Source organism: Falco punctatus (genome assembly GCF_963210335.1).
Source record: "Falco punctatus genome assembly, chromosome: 8".
NCBI lineage: Eukaryota > Metazoa > Chordata > Aves > Falconiformes > Falconidae > Falco > Falco punctatus.
The window spans coordinates 53139015-53160605 of record NC_137588.1 but is presented as its reverse complement, the minus strand read 5'-3'; the positions used below and the strand labels follow the sequence as shown (position 1 = coordinate 53160605).

The following is a 21591-nucleotide window of genomic DNA, read 5'->3' as shown; positions in this document are numbered from 1 at the left end:
CGCTGGGAACGGGGCGGGGCGGCCGGCGCGCTTGCGCCAGGGTCAGGCCGCCTCCCTCCCTCAGCGCGCCTGCGCGGGGCTGGCGGGCGGGGCAGGGGCGGGGCTGTGACGCGCTTTCTACGCACGCGCACGCACCACCCGCCGCCGGAGCCAACGGCCGTCGTCGCTCCTCACCCGCCCCCGGCCCGCAGCGCCGGCGCCTGCAGCTGGGAGCATGCGCGCTGCGGAGGCCGGGCCCGGGCGGAAGCGGGCGGGGAGCAGCGTGCGTGCCCTCACCCGCTCCTTAAAGGGACAGGCGGCCCCGTGCCCCGCCTCGCGGGCCTCGACTGGCTTGCCCCGAGCGCTGCCCGGCTTGGGGCTGGGAGGCCTCAAACCGCGAGGCTCCCGCTGAGTCTCCCAGGTGTCCGCTCAGCCCGCCCGCCCTGGCAGCCCTCCGGGGTCAGGGAGCGCCTGGCTAGCCGGGCGGCTGCCCTTGCCAGCTGCGAGGTGGCTGTCGGGGTGAGGGAGTGGGAGATAAAGCTGGGTCAGTCACCGCCGTGACGCACGCTTCATGTCTCTTTCTGTGTGGGGTTGTGTCTGGGCTGCTGGCGCTGATTCAAGGTTCTTGTTAAACCCCAGGCCCCGCTCTGTGTGCGCGTTAGCACTCCGGGTTTGTATGTAAGAATCCACAACAACCTGTCCCTGTCCTCCCGCAGCACCCGGGCCCTGCGGTATCTGCAGCCTGGCAGGTTGCAGGCCTGGGCTGAGGGACTGGTGGTGGCTTCCCCGCTCCTGTACACACGACATCTGCTTCATTACCCTTCCCTGCTCGGCCTGCCGCGTCCGATTTATCCCTCTGACCTTCAGCCTCTGCCCGCTCGGATTGTGGTGTGCACACCGTGGATCCCAGACTGCATGCATCTCCTCCTGGGGTTTCTCAGTGCAGGTGAGGAGGCTGTGGCCCCTCACAAGGACCACACCATGGGCAGAGCCACCTGTCATGGCCACCTCTTGGCCCTGCAGCCCCCTGCTTTCACGTGGCTGTTACACACAGCTCCTCTCCTTCCCCAGATTGCTTTGACCCAGCAACTCATGCTCCAGGAGCTGTTTCTTGCTGTCTGTCAAAACCGAGATCTCCTCTGTTGCCCCCTTGCTTGGTGCTGTGAGTTTTTCCTTTGCAGGAACACAAAGCTGTGAATTCCCGGTGACTCATCATCATTCCCTGTCAGAGCAGCTTCTTCTGCTGTGCAAGCCTACATTTGGGAAATGATTCAGTCTGCAGGAGAAAGAAATGAGCTACAGTAATTCAGCTCATGTAGGTAGAAGGAAAGCCTGCTCAGGGTGTCTGTTTTTAAGGGAGGCAGTCAGAGCTTGCCTGCCTTCCAGCTTGCCCGGCACACCCAAAGCCATATGAATAATAAAGTTTGATTTTGACTGCTCTATGCACAGATTTCTTTGAATAGCTAACTAGTTTGGATAAAACTGAGATTAAGAGGTCCATGTTGGGACACTGCTATTATCTGTAGGAAGTTGTTCATGTAAAGGTAGAGAAGTCCTCTTAACAGAACAGCATCCACACAGTGATAGAGGCTTTTATTGCACTCACCATGTTGCTTTCTAGCTTGGCGAAGGCACTGTGATACAAACACTTTCTGCCTGCACAAGTGCAAAAAAGTCCTGGCTCCTGTCCATCTCACTGTTAGGCAGCGAGGAAAGTCTGTGATTTGCCTGTTTCTTCCCGAGGTGGACTCAGTCAGCTACAGGATGACTCCATAGTGAGAGACCAGGAGGAATGGAAAGGGAAGACGAGCAGCCAGCAGTGTCCTGCAATTGGAGAAAAAAAGAACTGCAAATATCAGCCCCAAGGTCCCCTTGTGTTTTAGGGACCTTAGATCCAAGGCTTTACTACAGGTCTTTCCACATCTTTAATACAAATAAAATGTGAAAGACTCAAAATCAGCCTGAAGTGTGCCAGATTGAAAATGATGCTCTGAGAGCAAGCTAGCCTCCAACTCATTCCCACCTCGGTTCTGTCAAGGAGCATTTGCGCAAGCAAGAATATCTGCACTCTTGTCACTCAAAGGGAATGTGGATCTTGTGCGGAGGAGCTCAGATACATTGCACACTAGTTAAGGGGGCTGGAGTTTCAAGGGCAAATGAGGTATCTAAACATCACACTCATTTCTAAAATCAGAGTCCCTGTGTCCTCAGTTGCCCTCAGACTGCTGTTGATGCTGATTTGCAGACAGCTTAGGACTGATGTGCACTTAGCGGCCTTCGGGGTTTTGTTGGTTTTAATGGTTGCTTTGGATGGGATTTGAGCTGTTTGGAGGCGTTCGGTTTGAGTCACGTATCCTTGGAGGAGCTGGAAAAACAGGTCTGCAGCTCCTGGCCATTAAATAGACTATGCCTGGGTACTCAGGAGAGCAGGATCTGCTGGGCTATGCAATGCTGCCACCTCCTGCCTGCCGGGGGACATCCCTGTGTCCAAGGGACACTGCCGGTGCCTTGGCCCGGGGAATATCACACGGGACCTCGACTGGCCCAGCTGAGCCCCGTGCAAACACACCCGGGCACACACCTTCCCCCAAATGTGTGCAGTCTAGGTGGGTGTTGTGCAGAAGAGGTGGCCTGAAATAATTTGGTATATTTTGTCTTTTGCTATTTTTAACACGCATTCACTAATGGGTCCTGCAGGAGAGGAGGGGGGAATGGGGGGATTCAAAGGAGGATCAGTCTAAGCAATGTGGGAAGGGCTGCAGGACAGGCTGGAGGATAGCAGAGAGAGGGCAGAAGTCAGCCAGCAGAAACCAAGCTAAAATCAGAATACAGAAGAGAAGAAAGACCTACCAGCAGAGCTGCAGCTCCACCACCCCTGGCCGGGAGCACTAAGGATACCTGTGAACGCCCTCCTGCACTGGCACCAGGAGTGTGGGGAAAACCTCCACCCCATCTCCAGCTCTGGATGCTCCATGAAGGAAGAGCTGGAAAGCCCCACGTGCCAGCATCCCACTGTTTGCCACGCCAAGATGACCTCAGCCTGTTTCCCATTTCCTCACTCCCGTGGTTGCAGGCTACACCTGTTTTTGGGCTGGGGACACCATGTTGGATCCTACCTTTTAGGTTTACGTCTCATTTGCTCCGGGGATCCGTTTAAGTCTCCACAAGGAGTAGCAAGGAAAGCTTTGTTCAGTTTCAGAGAAGAGGGAAGGCACATGTGTATTTCTGGGTAGGCAGATTTAAACCCAGTGAACAAACAACACTATCAGAGCATGAGGTTGGAGGAGACTCACAGCCTGATGGATCCTAGATGTCCAGAAACTGATCAGATCTGGAGGTGGGTCTCACCTTGTGTGGCATCCTCCCCCCATGTGAGGATGAAGTCTACCTGCGCAAGAGCTTTTGCTGGTTTTTATTTTGGCCAGTGGATCTGTTTGGTCTTGATGCCACAGTACAGGAAAATTCCCCTCCTAGACCCTTGCAGAAAACCACATCCTATGGCACCATGTTTGGGGGATGCCTCGCTGAGCGGTGACGATACTGACAGTCTGAAAGCTGTCTGCCCTTGCAGACATCCTCTGCCTTGGGGTTTGTGTCCTGAGTCTTTAAGAAAGCACAGAAATTGGTGAAGACAAACACAAACAATACCAAGATCCGTACAAACATAAACCCCATGGAGATACCGACTGGATTTAAAATTATATCAATTACGATGTACTGAAAATATAAGTTGTGAGGGGATTTTTAGGCTGTGGTTGGTTCAGCTGTCCAAGCCTACAGAAAATTTTCCTAATGTTTCTCTTGATGTTTTCTCTGGTTAATGTTCTGCCAGACTGGTGACTTGAATGGCTCAAGGAGTTCTAAGGGGACAGTGCAAGGGTTGTCCCCTGTTGGCAATGATATGCTGTCAGCCAAAACACCAAACAGGAGCGGTCAGATGGGAAAACTGAAGAAACACCTCCTGCTGCCTGGAAGGGTCTCTGCAGACCCCCAGGAGAGAACATGAGAGTCATTGAATTCACTGCTAACAGGGAGAACACCAGCCTCAGCACCACCACCAAAGAGGATGGGGTGAACTCGGACAGCTAAAGCATCCACAAGCTGTTCTTTAGCTCCTGTTCATTATTATTTTTCACATCTTTCAGGGTCATTGAGACAATGAAAATACGTTTATAGCTGCATCACTTGATAAAGTGAAAGGAATAAATCCCCTCTCTTCCCTTTCCAGAAGATAGGTCAGAAATCCTGCTGCACAACCAAGCCTCCAGTGTGACCAGCTCTCCTTGATCCCAGTGTTGCTCATCCTTTATTTGTGCTTGCTTTGCAACTGAGCATCTCCAAACCTCTTAATTTGATCCCAGCAAAGGAGTGTTTTCAGTGTAATAAACCAGCTGTTTGACGCAGCACTGATGGAGCAGCATCCTCTTTCCATGCTTGTAACTGTGTCAGCAAATACGTACTGCTGTGAAGTTGGAGCAGGAGGCAGCTGCTCATCCTCCTGGGCAGCAGGGATATCCTGGGCTCCTGGGGAGGGAGGAACAGTGAAGTGACAATCTAAGCAAAGTCATGCTTGAAAAAGTCAAAGGGCATGCAGTGCCTCGGCTCCAGAGCAGTCAGTTTGTGTTCAGGTCAAGGTGTAATCTCAGAGCCTCTCTGGAGTGGAGCTGCCATCATCCAGAGCTTTCTTCCTGCTGCTGCAGGTAGGACCTAGGAGCACCAGGGATGCACACCCTGAGCACTCTGCAATACAGACCACAGCGGGCAAAGTTGTGGAAGTTACGGACAGCAAAGGGCAAAGTTACATGGCACAGCTGAGCTAGGCTGACAGATCCCATGCCCTGCCGAGAGGAAGAGTTCTGCTCACTCCTGGCCACTCACTCTACCAGTCTGGCCCCTTTCTGAGCTGATGCACCTCCTGACCTGGCAGGAGACAATTGCCTTGTTTTGCCAGGCTAGTTTTCTAATGGTTTAGGGAATCAGATTGTCTCATGGCAAGGTCCAAAAATGCTGGAGCTGATGCAAAGGAAAAAGAAGAGTGGAATCAGCAGAAACCCAAGACCTTCAGAAGTAAAGCTACTATCTTTTGTCTTTTGGCTCATCCCTCCAACCACCTAGCACTAGCCCCTCTCTAGAGGGACATGTTTGCCCTGTGTACTCTGTGTAGCCAAGAAAAAGCAAGGTCCGTACCTTCAGCCCAAGGTCTTGTCTCTCTCTGGTGTTTAGTGTTTCAGAGAGATGGAGAAGCCAAGGCGGTTTTGCGCCCAGTTTTTCCTGTAAGTGAGCAAACCCTGGATGCACAAGCTGAGACACCACCAGTGGGTTTCACTGAGTCCTGGGCAGCCAAAGTCATCTCAGTATTTCTTTGCCCTTTGGCAGGAGGGGCAAGTGAGCTTCTGCCACGGCTGAGGGATTTGTGTTTTAAATTAGATCTGGGTTGCAGGTTCATAGACACAGCAGGTTGCTTGTCTGGGGCACCCATTCTGCTCTAGCATCTCCTCATGCTCCCCCTGCCCACACCATCACACCAGCAGTGTGCCCTTCACGAAGGGGCCTTTGCCCTCCCTCCTGAGCCCATGGGCATTGGCTTTGCACTGACCTTAGCTGATTCTCCATCCAGCTATTTTTAGCAGAGCTTACGGCATTTGGGAAAATAGCTGGAGAGGAGCAGCTTGTGCCAGTAGGAACCAAACCAGGCTTGTGCTGGGACGCCACGTGAGGTAGCTCACCTTTGGACGGTCCTGTCTGCATACCTGAGGACACCTCATGTGGTGGCTTTGCCACCCATCTGGCCAAACCCTGCTCCCCTGCAGGTGACTCTGGCAGAGCTGGGTGATGTGGGGCTCACCAGGGCATTGCAGTGGGGTGGGAGGGATCTGGTTCTTCCACATTCCTTGGGCAATGTCCTGCCTGACACCCACCCACACCAAGGGCATCCACAGGCACCAAAGAGGTGGCCCTCTGCCAGGGCCACTTGTCCCTGCCCTCCTGCTGCTCCCTCCCCTGTGCTGTCAGGGCCAGTCATGGGGCTGCATGGAGCCAGCCCAGGGAACTGGTCCAGGTTGAAAATAACTCTGTTTTTCTGGAGCAGTCTGACACCGGCTGCATTTGCCAGGCTGGCTCTCAGCACAAAGCTTCAATGCCAGTTCTGGCACAAGGCAAGAGGCACCATTATTTTTGGCAAGGGTGCCTGCTTCAAGTGTTCGCACATAACCCTCAGAAAGTTGGCATCCCTTGTGGTCCAGGGTTACAGCCAGCACCAACGATGCCTTATTGCATCAGAAAAGACATAAGCAGCCATGCCGTGTCTGACCCAGATCCTGGGATTTCATCTCTGGCACTGCTGCACGAGAAGGGCAAGGCTGGGGCGAGCCTTCTCCACTTATGCCAAACCCTTGCATTTGACCACATCGTGTCTCCAGATAGACCCCATCATCCACAGCCACGACAGTGTGGATGTAGCATTATGCCTTGCTTGTCCTGCAGCAGAGAAGGGACATGGAGAACCCTGGAGCTGGGGCACAGCTCTGGCCAGGTCCACAGAGCATGGCTGGGGCAGTGGGACAAATATTCTTGCAGTGCTTGAATTGAACCAAAGGTATCTGGGTCTGGGGAGAAGGTGTCCATAAGCTAACAGCACCATTTCCAAGCCTTGCAAGAAGTTACAGGGGAATTCTGCAGTCTGGGACGTTCTTGGCTGGAGGGAAGGTTGTTTTAAGTACTGCAGGAAAAGGGGGATTTTCAAGTAATTTTTATGATTCATAGGAAATGCCATTAGTGCACAGCTGAAGCTCTACCATTGAACTTGTTCCCTGGAAGACTCTTTCCTGCAGTTTCTCTAGTGATCATGATTGCCAAGCAGCAGTGTCTGCAGGCTGCTTGGATTGCCCCAGCTCTGCTGCAAAGCTCAGGCTACCAACCCAGGCGAAAAGGTTGAGACACGAGATCCCTAAAATTTCTTTCTTGATGGAGCTTACCTGATTTCCTTTGAGATACCTTGTTTTACTTTGCCTTAACTGTGTATGGCCACAAGATTTCTAAAAGTAGGTTCCTTCCCTAATCCAGTGCCAAGAGGCTGTGCAGCTCCAGAAGTGTTTGTAGGGAGATGAAGGAACTGCAGCTCCTTTCCTTTGGCACAATCGCTAGAGACAATTTGCTGAACGGGGGTGAAACTGAAGTCCAAACTTTGCAGTGATGTCAGATTTGAAATTGCTTTGGGTACTTGAGCAGATGCACTGGGAGGTGAGGCGAGAGACTCTGAAGAAGTCAGGGGCCAAAAAAAGATGTAAATGGCAGCACAGCTGATTCACTGCATGCCAAGTGCTATGGATAAGGCTTCAGCAGCAGTTTCTCTGGTGCTTTTGAATTAATTACCCTGTTAGTGCAGAGTACTGGTATTTGGCATCCAGGGCACATTTCCTCTGTGAGACAGCTTAAATCAGTCAGGTTCAAATCATTGAAGTGAGTCTCCTCTGACACAAAATAATTCAGCTTGTGGATGATGGCTGATACACCTTGAAGTAAATCTTCCCCTTAAATATAATTTCTTGAACCATTTTAGGGAACATGGGGTCTATACATGCCACGTGCTGTGGTTTAGGATGCCAGGGAGGATAAGAGGAATAAAAGCAGCTGGTGTAGAGTGTCTGCTGCTGCAGTAGCAGAGCAAGAGCCTGGAGTGTGGGATGTGGCCAGCTTGGTCTCGTCTGCCCAGCGCAGGTTCGGCTGTGCTGGGTGACACTGCTGCTCTCCAGTGGCCAAAGCCAGCTGAGCACAGTCCACCCCTCTTCTTGGGGTGCTCTGGATGTCCTTACACATTGCAGGAAAAATAACACAGAGCTATGAGCAGAGGCTGTGTTGCCTGTCCCCCAGGCCCCTCTGCAGCAGGGATGCTCCCTCTGCCTCCCACCTCCTCTTAAGATACCTAGAGGCTGCCTTTGGATGATGTGGGACCCAATCAAGGGCTGCTGAGTCGGGTGATTTTTATGCTAACGGCATGTCATGTGGTGGCTTTTATCAGCACCTCCTCAGGGGTCATGGAGTTAGCCCTGTGGAGTCAGGGCATTACAATTCCTTCCAATTTTTTTCCAAGCAAGTTGCTTCCTCCCAAGATTGGAAAGAAAAACATGTCTGAGAGCACCCCAGAGAGCCTGGTGCAGCGGAAAAGAGCTCCATCCCTCCTGGGGATTGTTTGTAAATGTCTCTGTGATTTTTAAATCTTATATTCCCTAGGCCACCCTCCCGATTTCTAAATCCTGGGGGAATTCAAAGGAGACTAGCTCTGATGGATGCTGAGTGCTTGCCCATCTCCCAGAAGCCATGCACAAGACATGGTACTGCGATGCTACTGGGCAAACTATCCCAGGATTTGGACTCAGACTGGAGTACCTGACTCCAGACAAATTGTAACTGGAAACCTGGGGCTCCAGCCTCTTCGTGAGCATGTCTTCCCAGGGGTAGGATCCCCTTATGTCTTTTCCCTTCCAACAGTCACCTGCAGGCCTGAACATCTCTACTCAATGGAGCAGCTTTTCGTGTCATTCAAAATCTGATTCTTGTTGCGATTAAAAAACAACATGGGCTGAGAGATGCTGTTTGATTATGCCTGATTTTTTGTCTCCCCTCCTGCAAAGATCATCACGAGCTCTGGTTCATTAGCGTTTGTGAAAAGCACAAGGTGGAAAGTGCCAGATAAGGGGAAAGGCTCATCACATGTTATTGTTGCCACAGTACTGGAAATATCACTAACAAATCAGACAGCCCCTTGATGCGCAAGGCCCTGCTCCACATCTCCTCTAGAGCAGCAGTCACGCCACTGGGTCCCACTTTATTATCTGAGGAGCAGATGAAAAGGGTGTAGGGTGTCCCGCTTTGATGCTCTTGAGAGTGAGCTCTTTCAAGGGCTCTTTTGTTGATGGGCCTTTGGCTAATTTTAGCACCAATGAACAGCAGCTCAGCACAGCTCAGGAGAGCAGGGGCTGCGGTTTTGCAGAAGCAAGTGTCCATGTTAAAGGCTCCAGCCAACATGTAGGTAGCCACAGAAAACAGCTCTGCGGGATCTCACGGGCAGCCCTGAGCTCTCCATGCCCGTGCTCCAAACCAGCCAGGGATGTGCCAGCTTCAGCCTCAGAGCTGGGTGTCAGCAAGACCCTGCGGGCACAGCTTAACTGGGGCTCTGTGGTACTGCAAGGCAGCTTTCGGCCATGGCTTTTTCTGGCCATAGACTGAACTGCTGCCTGCTGCTCAGAGACACAGGGCCAGTCATCTGGGTGCCCTGGGAAGTAGCTGGGTGTTTTGAAGAGTAGGGGCCTTTGCTGGTGCCCGTGATGCAAATCTGGGAGCAGCACCAGCTAGGTGCAAACCTCCCTTCTGCTCTGCACTGACTGCAGCTCTGGCAAAGCTCCCTCTGCATTGTCCTCTGCCGAGGGGGAGCAGCAGGCTGGTTCCTGCTGCTGAGCGGGGGGGCACCTTGGACAACCCAGGACCAGATTCATCTGCAGAGCAGCTTCATGATGGGAACACAGCCCTGCTAATCACTGCTCTGTGCCTGGCCTTGTTAGCATTGAGACTGGGTGAAAACACTGGTGTTTTATTTATCACTGCGTGAGGCTCCAGGTGCAGAGCTCTCACACCCATGCTCCTTTCTGCATCCATCTGCTTTGGGTCTGTGAGGCCACATTTGTGTGGTGGTGACTGACGTCTGGCAAAGGAATGTCACACAGCAAGGATGCCTCACCCTGATTACAGGTGCTGCTGGTTTGATCCAAAGACCACTAGCACCTGGGGAGCAGATTGAAATCTCATGTGACTCAGGCACAGGACTTATCACCTCCCTCCTAAGTGAGGCAGTTCCCTTGCTCTCCCAAGGTCCCTTGTGATCCTGCCTCCAGAAGGACACAGAGTCTGCCAGGTCTCCAGAGGAGAGGAAGGTGTGTGGTGCTGAGCCGTGGCTCCCCACAGCAAGTCTGTGCTACCCAGGCTGATGGAGCCAGGCTTCTAGGACTGGCATGCAACCTGCTGTCTGAAACAGGCAATTTACATCACTCTGAAGCTTCTCAAGAAAATTCAGACTTGTGGGACCTGCCTCCCCTCTGCAGGGAAACAAAAAATGGCCTGAGGCCAGAAGGGAAGAAATGAGTGTTTGTCGTTCACCCAAGGGTGGACCTGCCACAGCCATGCGGTGCAGCAGGTGACGGCATTTCTCTGTCCTATGTCACTGCTGGCCAAAAGGTGAGCGATGCATCCAGAGCATCCCTTGAATGCTGCAGCATGAACTGCAGCAGCAATGCATGAAGTCAAAACAGGTGCCAGGTCCTGGTTGGGAGCTCTCTGCCAGCCTTGGCACTGGATGTCCTCAGCATCTCTGTGCTGCTGTACCAGGATCATTTCTCATGGCAGGTTGGGGCAGATGCTACAAAAAGGATCATTCCTCCCTAGGTGTCCTGTTCAGTTCCCAAGGGTCAAGTAGCTTCCGGAGTGACCTACACTGTGACTGGTGTGTTCAGTGTCTGGAGCACATGAAGTCCTGTCAGTCACCTCTTCAAAAAACTATCCTGAAAACCAATGCTTCTAAAAATAGAAATTTCTCCTTGCTTCACCTCTGCTGGACCCTCTCTCATGCAACAGAGGAGACAGACCGGAGTCAGATCTTCCCATTAAAGCTGATGGTGTCACATCTCTGTACCCAGCAGCTGGTACCTGGCTTCTGAGGACTGGTGCATTGCAGGGAACTCCAGGCATATGACAGCATCCCTCTGTGTGCCCTTGCTGTGAGGTTTGTCTTATCACCCCAGGGAACTGGAGACAATGTTCTGAAATCTCCAAACTCAGACTGAATTCAGTAGTGCTGCCTGTGTGTCACAGTGATCAGATCATATCATCAGACCATGTGGCAGCAGGCAAACAGAAGACACTACAGTCAGCTGCTGTGTCCGAATAACCAGCTCCTGCCACCTCTGCGCTGATTACAACTCCTGCAAGCATTAAGCAGTGGAGACATGCACGCAGAGGTGCAGGCTGGTGAAAGAGGCGGGACTGAATCCTAACAAAAGAACTTTTTAAAAATTTTTTGTGACCAGAACATGTGTTGTGGTTTCCATGAATTCCCAGACTCTTTTCCCCTCCTCTGTCTCAAGGACATCACCAGACAGCTGTTAACAGCAGAAGTATTTGCTTTCGTTAGGCTGTATGCTGCCTGAAATCCAGAGGAGTCCAGGCAGAGGGATGTTCCCCATGGTGAGTCATTCCAAAAAGCACTTGAAGAAAAATAGTGAACTTCAGTTGATCATCATCAACAGTTCTCTTAAACCCAAAGGGAGCGGGAACATCTTTGTGATGGCAGGGCTGGTCTGGCACACGGCACAGGTGGGGCTGAGCCCCATGTGGGGCAGCCTTCCTGCAGAGCCTGTGACCAGAGCAGCCCAGGCTGCCCTTGGGTGAGGAAGCAGTGTGCCATGTTCCCAGCGAGCTGCCCGGTCTGTGGCTTCATCTCAGGGCAGCAGTTTGACAAAATGTCAGAGCCACGTGACAGCTTATCTAGGCCAATATCCTGGCTCCAGCTGTGGCCCATGGCAGAGGTTTACAGAGGCACAGAGCAAGGGCACAGCAAGACTTCCTGAGAATAGTCCCTGAGCTCCCACCAGTCCTCCAGCCTCAAGGAAGAGATGGTGGTTCTTTGTATTTAATAACGCAAAGGATTTTTCTTCCATGAATTCATCCAGTTCCTGTTTAAATGCTTTGCATCTGTCACATCCTGTGGCAAGTTGCTCCTCGCTCTAACTATACATTGCACCAAGAACCACTTCCTTTTCCTTGTTTTAAACTTCCCTCCAGGTAGTTTCGTTTGGAGCTTGTACTCCTGCACTGGAAGAGATGGTGAGTAATCACCCCTCCACACCCTCAGGTGCCTCCCAAGACGGTGCAGATCTGTATCACACCCCTTTCCATCATTCCTTTTCATGTCCATGGAACTGTTCCTCATATAGAGGCTGCTCCAGAGGTTGGGGCATTCCTGCCTCCCTTCTCTGAGCCTCCTCTGTATCCTTCTCGAGATGGAGGCAACGGGCAGAGCCAAACCCACACGCAACCTCCTGAGCATGGGCATATTGCTGGCTTATGCAGTGGCAAAGCATCCTTTCTCGTCTCCTGTTTCTTTCCTACTCACTTGCAGGGAATTTTCTGTTTTCTTTGCTCCAAACATTTTGGAAACATCATTCAGCACTAGCCCCAAGATCTCCTTGCTGGGAGGAGACGCACTAGTCAGCGCCCATCACCGGGCTACCAGCGTTAAGACAGGTTTGTGTGTCTGTTCTGCCTTCACCTGAGTTTCTTTGGCCACCTTGCTGTCCCACCGTTCAGGAGGATGAACCTGGCAGCTCCTGGCAGCCTGCCTTTGTCTGCTCTGCTCTGAAGAGCTCAGTGCTGGTGGCAAACATGGGCACTTTGCTATCTCTGCCCTTTTTCAGATCGTTTCTGGACACACTCAATGATCCTCCGTGGGTAACATCCCTTTGCTGTGAAAACTGACCCTTCGCTTCAGCCCTTCCTTCCCTGCCTGTAACAACTGATCTGCCTGGCAGCTCTTTCCCGTCTCTGTCCCGTACAGCACTGTGTCCCCAAGGGTCTGTGGTGGGAGACCTGGCTGGCCATCTCGCTGGACAGCCCACGTGAACCTGGTTTCATTCCCCACATCCTTGCTGGATGTCCCAGTGATCCCCCTTGGCCAGAGCAGGACCCAAGGCTGGGCAGAGAAGTCTCTAACTGGAAGGGCTCAAGGCTGGTGGCTCTCCACCACCATCGTGCCTATGCAGCTGGGGCGTAGGCTGGTGAGTCAAGGCGGGTGGAGGAGCTGGAGCTGGCATCTCATCTGCACATATTAATAATGGTGACGTCCTTCTGACGCTGCAGTCATCTTGAGGCTGGAGGGCAGGAGATGAAGTATTGGCTGCTGACACACAGCGGAGCTCTGCTTTCAGCCGTGGTGACTGACGGGCAGAACATGCCTCCACTGGGCGCTGCCTCTTTGGCAAGAAGCCCCATGTTGCTGGAGCCAGGATAACCGGACAGGAACGGGGGCGCTGAGCTGTACCCTGGGGTCTGGGCAGGTGCTGCCCAGGCTGCGCAGGAGGCTCTCCTCTCAGCTGCCAGACTTCAGTGCCACCGGCATGTGGGACTCCTGGCCATTGTTTTGTGTTCCACAGTATTTGCTGATGGGGTTTTCCCACAGCAAACTCCTCCCCAGAAAAATATCCTCCTTGCTAAGACATGAGGAGGTGGGTAGAGGAGGACATGTAGGCAACACCGTGGGCTGGTCCTGCAGCCTCTCTGCTGCTTCTGGACCTCTCCTTCCACCTCAGCCTCTTTTCACTGCTTCTGAGTTTGTTTGGCCACATTTCTCGGTCTTCTCAGCCTTGGCATGTGGCAGCCTCACCAGCACTGACCTGCCAGGTCAGACCACCATTCACACCAGGCAGCTGCCTACCTGCAGCTCTCCATAGCTGCCAGTGGAAAGGCCTGGTTCTCCCTGCTTGGTCATTTATCTGCTCGAGAACTGAAGATCTCCGGCATTAGGCTGCTCCCCTGAAAAGCCGCTTGGCTGTGGTCTTCCCCTGCACAAAGCTTGGGGGCTACCCACCCCTGCCCTCCCTCCCTCCCGGCAGTGCGTGGAGCTGGTGGCCTATGGCAAGGTCTTTGCTTCAGGTGACCTTACCATGCTGTGAAACACAGCACAGCGGCTGAGGTTCCTGGGCTGGGTTTCTGCCTTCAGTAATGAATCAAGCGCATGATGATCCCTCTCAAGGTGGCAGCTGTTACACTTGCCTGTGGTGGAGACACAAGCCCTGTCATGGCAGAGGCACTCCCTGTTGCGTCAGTGGAACAAGGGATGGAGAGCTTGCACACAGACTGGCTTGACAGCTTCAAAGGGCTGCTCTTGCCTCCCTCCCACCCTTTGTTTCTCTCTCAAGCAAGAGAAGTCAGCTCCTGCAACATCTCCCGCACAGGCAGCAGCTGCTGTGGTGACTCCAAGAAGAACCAGTCTTGCAAGAATTTGCCTGGATGAGCGGGTGCTGGTGGGACTCCAGAGGCACCTGATAGCAAAGGTGATGGTGAATCTCAAGGGGATGCACCTCTGCTTATCTTCTTGTGCCCCCACCGTGCGTAGGGGAGCAACTGCACCCAGGGGTGGGGTGACAGCAGTGGGGTGCCTGAGTGCCCTGGGCGTGTGGGTGGCCCAGGACAAAAGCGTGGTGTGCTGCTGGGAGGAGGTGGTGGTCACGTGGAGCTCCAGCTCCACGGGTGGGTGGTTGTAATCACTTAGCAGGAGCAGAAACTCTACAAAGTCAGGCAGGGAGAAGATGTTGGTTTGATCAGTGGAAATGACTAATTAGCATAAACCACCAGAATTTTCTAAATACTTCTTATCTCTCTTGTGTCTCGTTACTCCTCACGGCAGGCAGAAGATGCTCGGTGGGATAGCGCGCCTGCCCTGTGGATGCTTTGCACAAGGAGTGTTGTCATTGGCACTGCCCTGTGATGGGGTGTCACTGGCTCCAGCTGGGTCTGGGCAGTCCTGGAAACATTTGTCCTTCCTCCCAGAGCTGCAAAGTGCTGCAGATGCCTCCATCCTCCCTGGCACCCCTGCCCAGGTGCCCACGGACTGTGCACACCTCTGCGTGCTGCTCGGCCATGGCTTTCCAAGCCGGGCCAGGGCAGAGGCAGTGACTAAGTGCCTGTCCTGCTCACAGGTTTGGAGACACCAGCCTCCAGAAAGGGCCAGGTGCACATGTCCTTGATGGGCAGGGATGGGACACCTTGCAGACCACAGCTCTTATGAAATAACCTGTTTGCTAACTGAATAATTGTGCTCTCCAGCAAACTGTTATCCTTCACCAGCAGAGATACCAGCAAGAAAAGCAGCCACCAGCATCCGTGCATTAATGGAAGGAAGAAAAGAATAAATATCAATACTTCTTGGTCTGTTGAGCAAGAGATGGCAGAGGGCTCCAGCAGAGCACTGCTCCGCACTGGTCCTGAGAGCTGGCACTGTTGTCTGGGCAGAAAGGCAGCTACCTCAGCATTCAGTGCCCTCAAAACAGCATCTGGTTTTCTCCTCAAGCTGTCATCACCATCAGCTGGCTCAGCTGGTAACAGGGATGTGGGACAGATGGGTGAAAGGCCCAGAGTCACCAGCCCTGGGAGAGAAATGGAGATCTTGGGGTAGGAAAAGCAATTCAAGGCAGCAGGGAATCTGTGGGGAGAGGGAAGTACCACAGAGGCTGGTGGACATGAAGCTTCAAGCACTAAAATGTGGACAGAGGAGACCTGAGGTGCTGTAGCCTCAGCAAGGCTGAGAGGGGCTGAAACCTCCTCCACAAAGGAGATCTGCCTAAGACCCATAAATAATCCCCTCAGAAATAAAGAGCTGACTCAATTTATTCCACCTGGATCAAATTCTATCTGCTTATTTTTAGGCTGTGCTTCTCCTCTTGGTGCAGGCATTGCCCCTCCAGCCATGAGGCTGGAGCCTGCAGCTCCTTCCAGACCTCTGGAGATAACACAATTCATACTTGCTTAGAAGCAGGTGCAGCCCTGACCGAGTACATGGATGGGGTTATCCCAAGCAGGTACACACTGCCCTCCTTCCCTCCCATGGAGGCTTTAAGCACAGGTTACGTTAGCTAGGAAGGGAAGAAAGAAGAGGAAGGAATGACACCTATGTGGTTTTTCAGGAGTTGCTCATGCTGGGATAAAGACCTTCCATTTCATGAGTGTTTTCCTCCTTTCTCCACACCCCAGCTCAAATTCCCCTGCTTTCCACAGCATGCACACGCAATGGTGTTGGAGGCAAATTCCACTTCCTAGAACTGCAGTGTGGGAGGAAGTTTTGCAATTAGGACGCACCTGCAAGTACATTCTTGGGCTGCAATTTTTTCCCCCGTGTTTTCATTTCCACCGCGAATGGCTGATAGCGGCGTGTGGTCACAAAGTCCTTTCAAGACTGGAAAGAAATCCAAAGAACAGTAATAATGCAAAAGATTAAATAGAGGAAATGTTACTTTCCTGTGCAAACCCGCTGCTTGGAGAGGAACCCCCGCCTGTTCTTATTAGGCATAGCCTGAACTGTTGTGCTTTGCATGGCTGGAAGTTGTGTTTATTTTCTGTGTGAGCCCTGCCTAACTCACAGCTTGTCTGGTGTGTTCCCAGAGAGCCCCCTGATGGCTTTAGCTTTCATCCAAATAGTCTGAGCTTTAACATTTTGAGGAGCTAGGAAAATGCTTGTCAGCCTTCCAGGAGCCAGCAGAAGTTTGGGGTGAGATGTAGAGGGAAAATAACCACCTTTTTGGCTGAGATGGTACCTTCTCCCTGGGTGGCTGCGTACACGCTGGGCGGCCACATGAGCTTAGCTCAGGCAGCTGGCAGCCTCCTGCCCTGCAAACCTGCCTCCCTCTTGCTGATGCTTTTACTACAATGCCTGTTTGGAGCCAGAGCCCAGCACCATCAAGCAGGTGTTCCTCCAGCCTCTGAACTGGGCCTGTGGTCATCACACAAGGAGCATCATGGGGGTACCTTGTTTTACCGGCAGCTTGGGGTTGTGTTTTTTACTTAGATAGAAAAGAGCTGGCAGAGCGCTCCTGCTGTGGCAGTGGGTATGAAGATGGCCGGGCAGATCCGTGGAGGTGGCTCACCCTTGCTCTGTGAGAAACATCCTGTAACAACAGGTTTGCAATGAGGTTACACAAACCTGGGTCTGTTCTGGGAGAAGGCAGTCCTGCCTCCCTGCTGCCCTCCGCAGCGGCTGCAGGGTCCCACGCACAGTCCCATGCGCAGTCCCATGCCCTGCCACTGCTTGCCAGGTTTTGTCAGGTTGGGAGTGCTGGCTTCCCGCAAGAGTGCGAAATGCCAAGAGTGCCAGGGGACAGCCCACCCTGCTGGGACCCTTTAGCTTGGCATAACCTGAGCACAACGCCTCGCCCTGGAACACAAACAATTCTTCTTGACCAGCTGGCACCTATTTGCTTTTCCCTTGTAAGGAGAGCCAGACCAGGGAAGCCAGCCTACTCTCACGCCTCCCTGGGGAGCTCTGGAGTGGTGACAGTCCTGTGACACTGCTCCAGCTCCCCAAGCCACCCACGTGAGCCAAGCTGAGCCAAGCCAAGCCTAGCCACAGCAGCCCCAGCCCTGGGGCTGGACAGGAGGAGTGTGGGGTCAGCAGCATGGCAGGAAGGAAACGGCCATGGGGAAGGAGGTTTCAGCCACTCCCTGCAGCTCTTGGCGGCGAGGCCATCCTGCAGGGAACTTGCTGGAGCCAGGTTACCCAGCATCTGAAAAACCAGACTGGAATGGGAAATACGCCCAAGGAAACACCCATGGCATGAGCTGGTCAGGGAGAAGTGAGTGGCCAGGGATGCTGCCCTGCTGTGCCGGCCCCAGTGGGGCAAGAACACCATCCAAGGGCGGAATGGTGCCCTGCCAGGCTTCCCTCAGCAGCTGCAGGAGCGTGGTACCTGCCCTGGTGTGATCTGCCAAAAGATGCCGATGGCAGCAAAGCGGAGATGACGTACCTCAAGGGGCGACAGGTTTGTTGGACACAGCAGTAAGAGATCCTGCCCAGGGATGGAGCTGGGGAACTCCTGACCTGTGCGATGCCTGCACAAAGGCTGCCCAGCCAGGCGTTTCGCTGGTTCAGAAAGCACCTGGGCAAGGACTGAATCCCTGCTGCCACCTGCAAGGGAGGAAGGACAACGTCTGTGTCCCCAGGGCCACAGCCAGGTAAAGCCCTCACTGCCCAGCCATGTGCAGGTCTCTCTCGTGGCCATGTATCTCCCTAAATCCATATGGCGTGGGACAGCCTGGGAACCATTCTCATGCGATGGCTTTACCCCAGCCAGCCACCCAGCCAGGGGACATTGCCGTGCGTTGGCTTCTTCTCCAAAGACCTGCCTGGGCATTAATACTTCTGCCTCTTCCCATCCTTGGCTCTTCCTGCCACGTTGCTGCCCAGCTCATCCATCTGAAACCATTCCTGTGTGGTGCAGCATCCCTCCAGCACAGGGATGAGGGAGGCAGTTTCATGCTCTTGGCTCAGAGCCTGGCACAGCCCCACAGGTGGGATGGGATGCAGGCAGGGAAGGCAGTGGGGCAGGCTGCCCTTCCTGGCACCAGCAGCAGGTGGGAGCCAGCAGGGCAGGTGTGTGCGGGCCCTGTGCTGCCCTGCGCAGCCCACATCTGCCCCCACACCTCAGCTGGGGAGGGGGCTGGCTTGCACCCCCAGGAATGGTCCCAGAGGGAGGGTCTGCACCAGAGAGCTCGTCCTGGCCTGTGGGGAAGTTTGGCTTTAGACACAGGCACTGCCTGTGACCTGTGTGAGTCATGGGAAGACTCGGAGTCCTTTTTACCGTCACATTTTTCGGACACTGCAGGTCAGCATGCACAAAGCCAAGTGCTGCTGTCCCCTCCCTGTGGCCAGACCGAGGCCGAGCTCCCAGCTGCGGGAGCTGGCAGCACAGCACCATCTCCCTTCTCAACAGCTTGTTTATATGGATGCAAACACCTCACGAGCCAAAAAACAACTTCACACGAAATAGCCACTAACACCCAACGGCCAGCTCTGCGCAGCCACTTCCTCGGTTATATATTTTCGTTTCTGTTTGCTCCAAAGCCTTTTCCGCGGCAGATCAGCTGCCGGGCGATGGCAGAGCGGAGGGACGCGTGGCCAGGGCCATGCCTGCCCGCGGGGTAACAGGGTGGAAGCCCACGCGTGCAGGAACGGGCTGTGGGTGCACCGGGGCTCAGCTCGTGCGGAGGTGGCAGCCCGCTGCAGCCGTAGCAGGGCCATGAAAAGGCGCAGAGGACTTGTCCCTGTTTATTTATGGCAGGAGCCAGCCGGTGTGTCCCCGCTCTGCAGCCGGTGCCGCGACAGCGGGGCTGCCATGCTGCTGCCGGCAATGGGGGATGCCAAGGGGCAAGGCGGGGGCTGCGGCCGCCGTGCCGGGGGGTAACGCAGACCCAGGTACGGCGCTTCCCCCCCCCCCGCGCCCCGCACCGCCCCCCCCGCTCGCTTTCCGCATCCTCCCCCGCCGGGGCTGGCAGCGGAGGCGCTGAGCAGCCGCTGCCCGCCGGGCCGCCCGCCAGACCCCCCGCCGCGCCGGGCGTGTGCAGGGAGCGGCGCTGCCCATCGGCCCGGCCGCCCCGCGGCCACCAGCCCCCGCCCCGCGGCCACCAGCCCCCGCGTGGGTGCCGCCACCCCGCGCCGCGGGCTCGCCCCGTCCTGCCCACGCCGGCCGTGCCAGCGCGGCTGCGGCGCGGCGGGTTGATCATTAACTCCCCGCAGGCAGCCGGCGAGAGACCGCAGCCGGGCGCAGCTCCCCGGCGCCAGCCCCGGCCGCCTCCGCAGGTAAGAGCCGGGGCCGGGGCAGCCGGTTTCGGGGCGCGGGGGGGGGTGGGCGCGGCAGGGCCGGCGCCTGTCGCTCGGGGCGCGGGGTCGGGGGGGCCCTGCGGCTGCGGCATCCCCCTGCGTGCGGGTCGCTGCGGGCTGGCTGCGGACGCTGCCGGGTCCCCGCGGCGTTGGGGGCAGGGATGCTGGGAGCCACCGAGGCGGCAGCGACATGTCAAAGGCAGGCGGCTGCCTGGGAGCTGGGGAGTAAAACCTGCCCCCGCTCTCCCTGCCTGCTCCAGCGCTGCCCAGAAATGCTTCTTTTTGGTTTTGCGCGATTCCCTTGTTCCTCTGATGCGTCAGGCCGGGGGGGGGGGGGGGGGGGGGAGGGGAGAGAAAGAGGTTTCCCCAGCCTAGGGACCAGCCCCCAAGGCAGCAGCATGCTCTGGGGGATACTGGTGCGGGGACCAGTGACAGCCCAGCTCCTGCATGCCCCTGCGCTTCAGGACAGCTCCCCAGGCTTCGGGGGCTGTCTCAGATCAGGGCTTTCCACCTGCCTCTGCTCTGCAGCCATTCCTCTGAGCAAGGATTTTGCTTTCACCCCCAGACAGAGGGCTCTGGGCTTCTCCAACAGCCCTTAATGGGAATCCTTCTGCCTGGGCACCTCAGAAGCAACCAAAGGGGTGCAGGAAAGTGCCTCCTACTCCCCATGTCCCATAGCAGCAGTCAGGGGTGACAGCCAAATCTGCAGAGGTCAGGGATGACAGCTGGCAGGGTAACGTGCCCCTGTAAGGCAGGCGGAGGTCCGATACCTTCTCACATGCGTTTGCTTGCTGTGCCAAGCCCAGCTGTCCTCTGGTGCAGCAGTGGGCATATGCCAGGAGGGGACATTCACCCTGCCTGGTGCTCACAATTGTATCACCTGCTTGTTACCCAGACCCTTCCCCAGTGGAGGCTCGGGCTGCCCCGCCAGCCCCTCTCCCTGCTCCCACAGCTGTCACTGGCTGGGCAGGCAGCAGAGAGCAGAGGCAGAACCGCCATCCCAGTGCTGCTGCTTGTGCCATCTCACTCCTATCCTGCCAAGCCACCTCCATCCTGCCTTTGCTCTTCACGTCCTCCACAGCCTCCATGGACAGGCAGCCTGGCAGCATCTCTTTCCCTGGCTGGAGTCTGGATCCAGCCAAGCTGTGTGCTGCGCTGCTGTGGGCTGTGCTGTCTCCCTCTCAAGGCCTCCTGCCTGGGACTAAGTATTATCTGTGATGCTTTGGGAGTTTCTCCATCCTCCTCTGTATCAGAGCAGAGTGTTCCCTGAGAAGGAAATGGCATGAATCAGCTCTGATTTTTCATGCTCTCCACAGGCAGAGAGGAGAGGGGAGCAGGCTGTGCTGTGCAGGGCGCGGGCATTGCGCAGCAGGGACTGCAAGTGCCTCTGGCAGAGGTGCCTGCAGCTTCACCCACTTCTCCCCCCATCCCTGTCACTTTTAAACCAGCTCTCCCTGGCACAGAAACGCTTCTTGTTCAAGCACTGCAAAACACTCTTGGTACTTTGAATAGGACTCTTGAACGCGAGGCAACGTGCCAGGTGCCAACAGCCAAGGCAGGGAGGGATCAGCTAGCCCTGGCAGCAAGGAGTGCGAGGAGAGGTGGCAAACCCTGCTTTGCCCTCGGGGACCAGTCCCTGCGCAGCCCCAGTGCTGGGGTAGTGCTGCCAGGCCCCTGCCTGCACCCTGACCCTGCACGTAGTCGCTGGCGTTTGGGCACGTGTGTGTGGCAAGTCCACCCCTGCCTGCCGCACATGGGTGTCCATCCCCTGCAGCCAGCCCGCCCCTGGCTTGCAGCTCTTTTTATGGCTCTGGAGTGTCATCCACGCCTTGCTTGTAAATGCAGATGGCTTGAGTGTCCCCGAGGATGTGCTGTGGGGTGCTCCCCACACACAGAGCAGGGACCATGGGCATGGGGCTGGGTTGGGCACTGGAGCACCCTTGCACAGCCTGCCCCTAACCCCCTGCCACTCCCTGCAGAGTGCCCCACCAAGATGGCGAGTGCCCATGGGGCAGAGCCCAATGCAGAGGATGCAGCCGAGACCCAAGAAGCCATCTACGAGGAGATCATGCCCTGCAACAGGATGGAGCTGAGCCAGCAGCTGGCCGTGGAAGAGCTCATCACCACTGAGGCCAGCTACGTCCACAACATCCAGCTCTGTGTGTTGGACATCCGAGCACACCTCCAGAAGAAGCAGGTGA

The 21591-nt window shown here is 55.1% G+C and overlaps 1 protein-coding gene across 2 annotated transcripts in view; it reads left to right on the top strand.

Annotated features, from left to right (window-relative positions):
* The first annotated feature begins 160 nt into the window (after positions 1–160).
* Positions 161–21591, top strand: part of ARHGEF37 (Rho guanine nucleotide exchange factor 37) — a 32531-nt gene continuing 11100 nt past the window's right edge. Inside the window, exons 1-3 of one of the 2 annotated variants that reach the window (XM_080398028.1) lie at positions 161–18985; positions 19307–19369; positions 21370–21587. In XM_080398028.1, coding sequence (XP_080254154.1) covers positions 18928–18985; positions 19307–19369; positions 21370–21587 — 339 coding nt within the window. In that variant the 5' untranslated portion in view covers positions 161–18927. Of the gene's footprint in view, positions 21588–21591 lie in introns of both variants that reach the window. The other variant, XM_080398027.1, reaches the window with a different exon arrangement.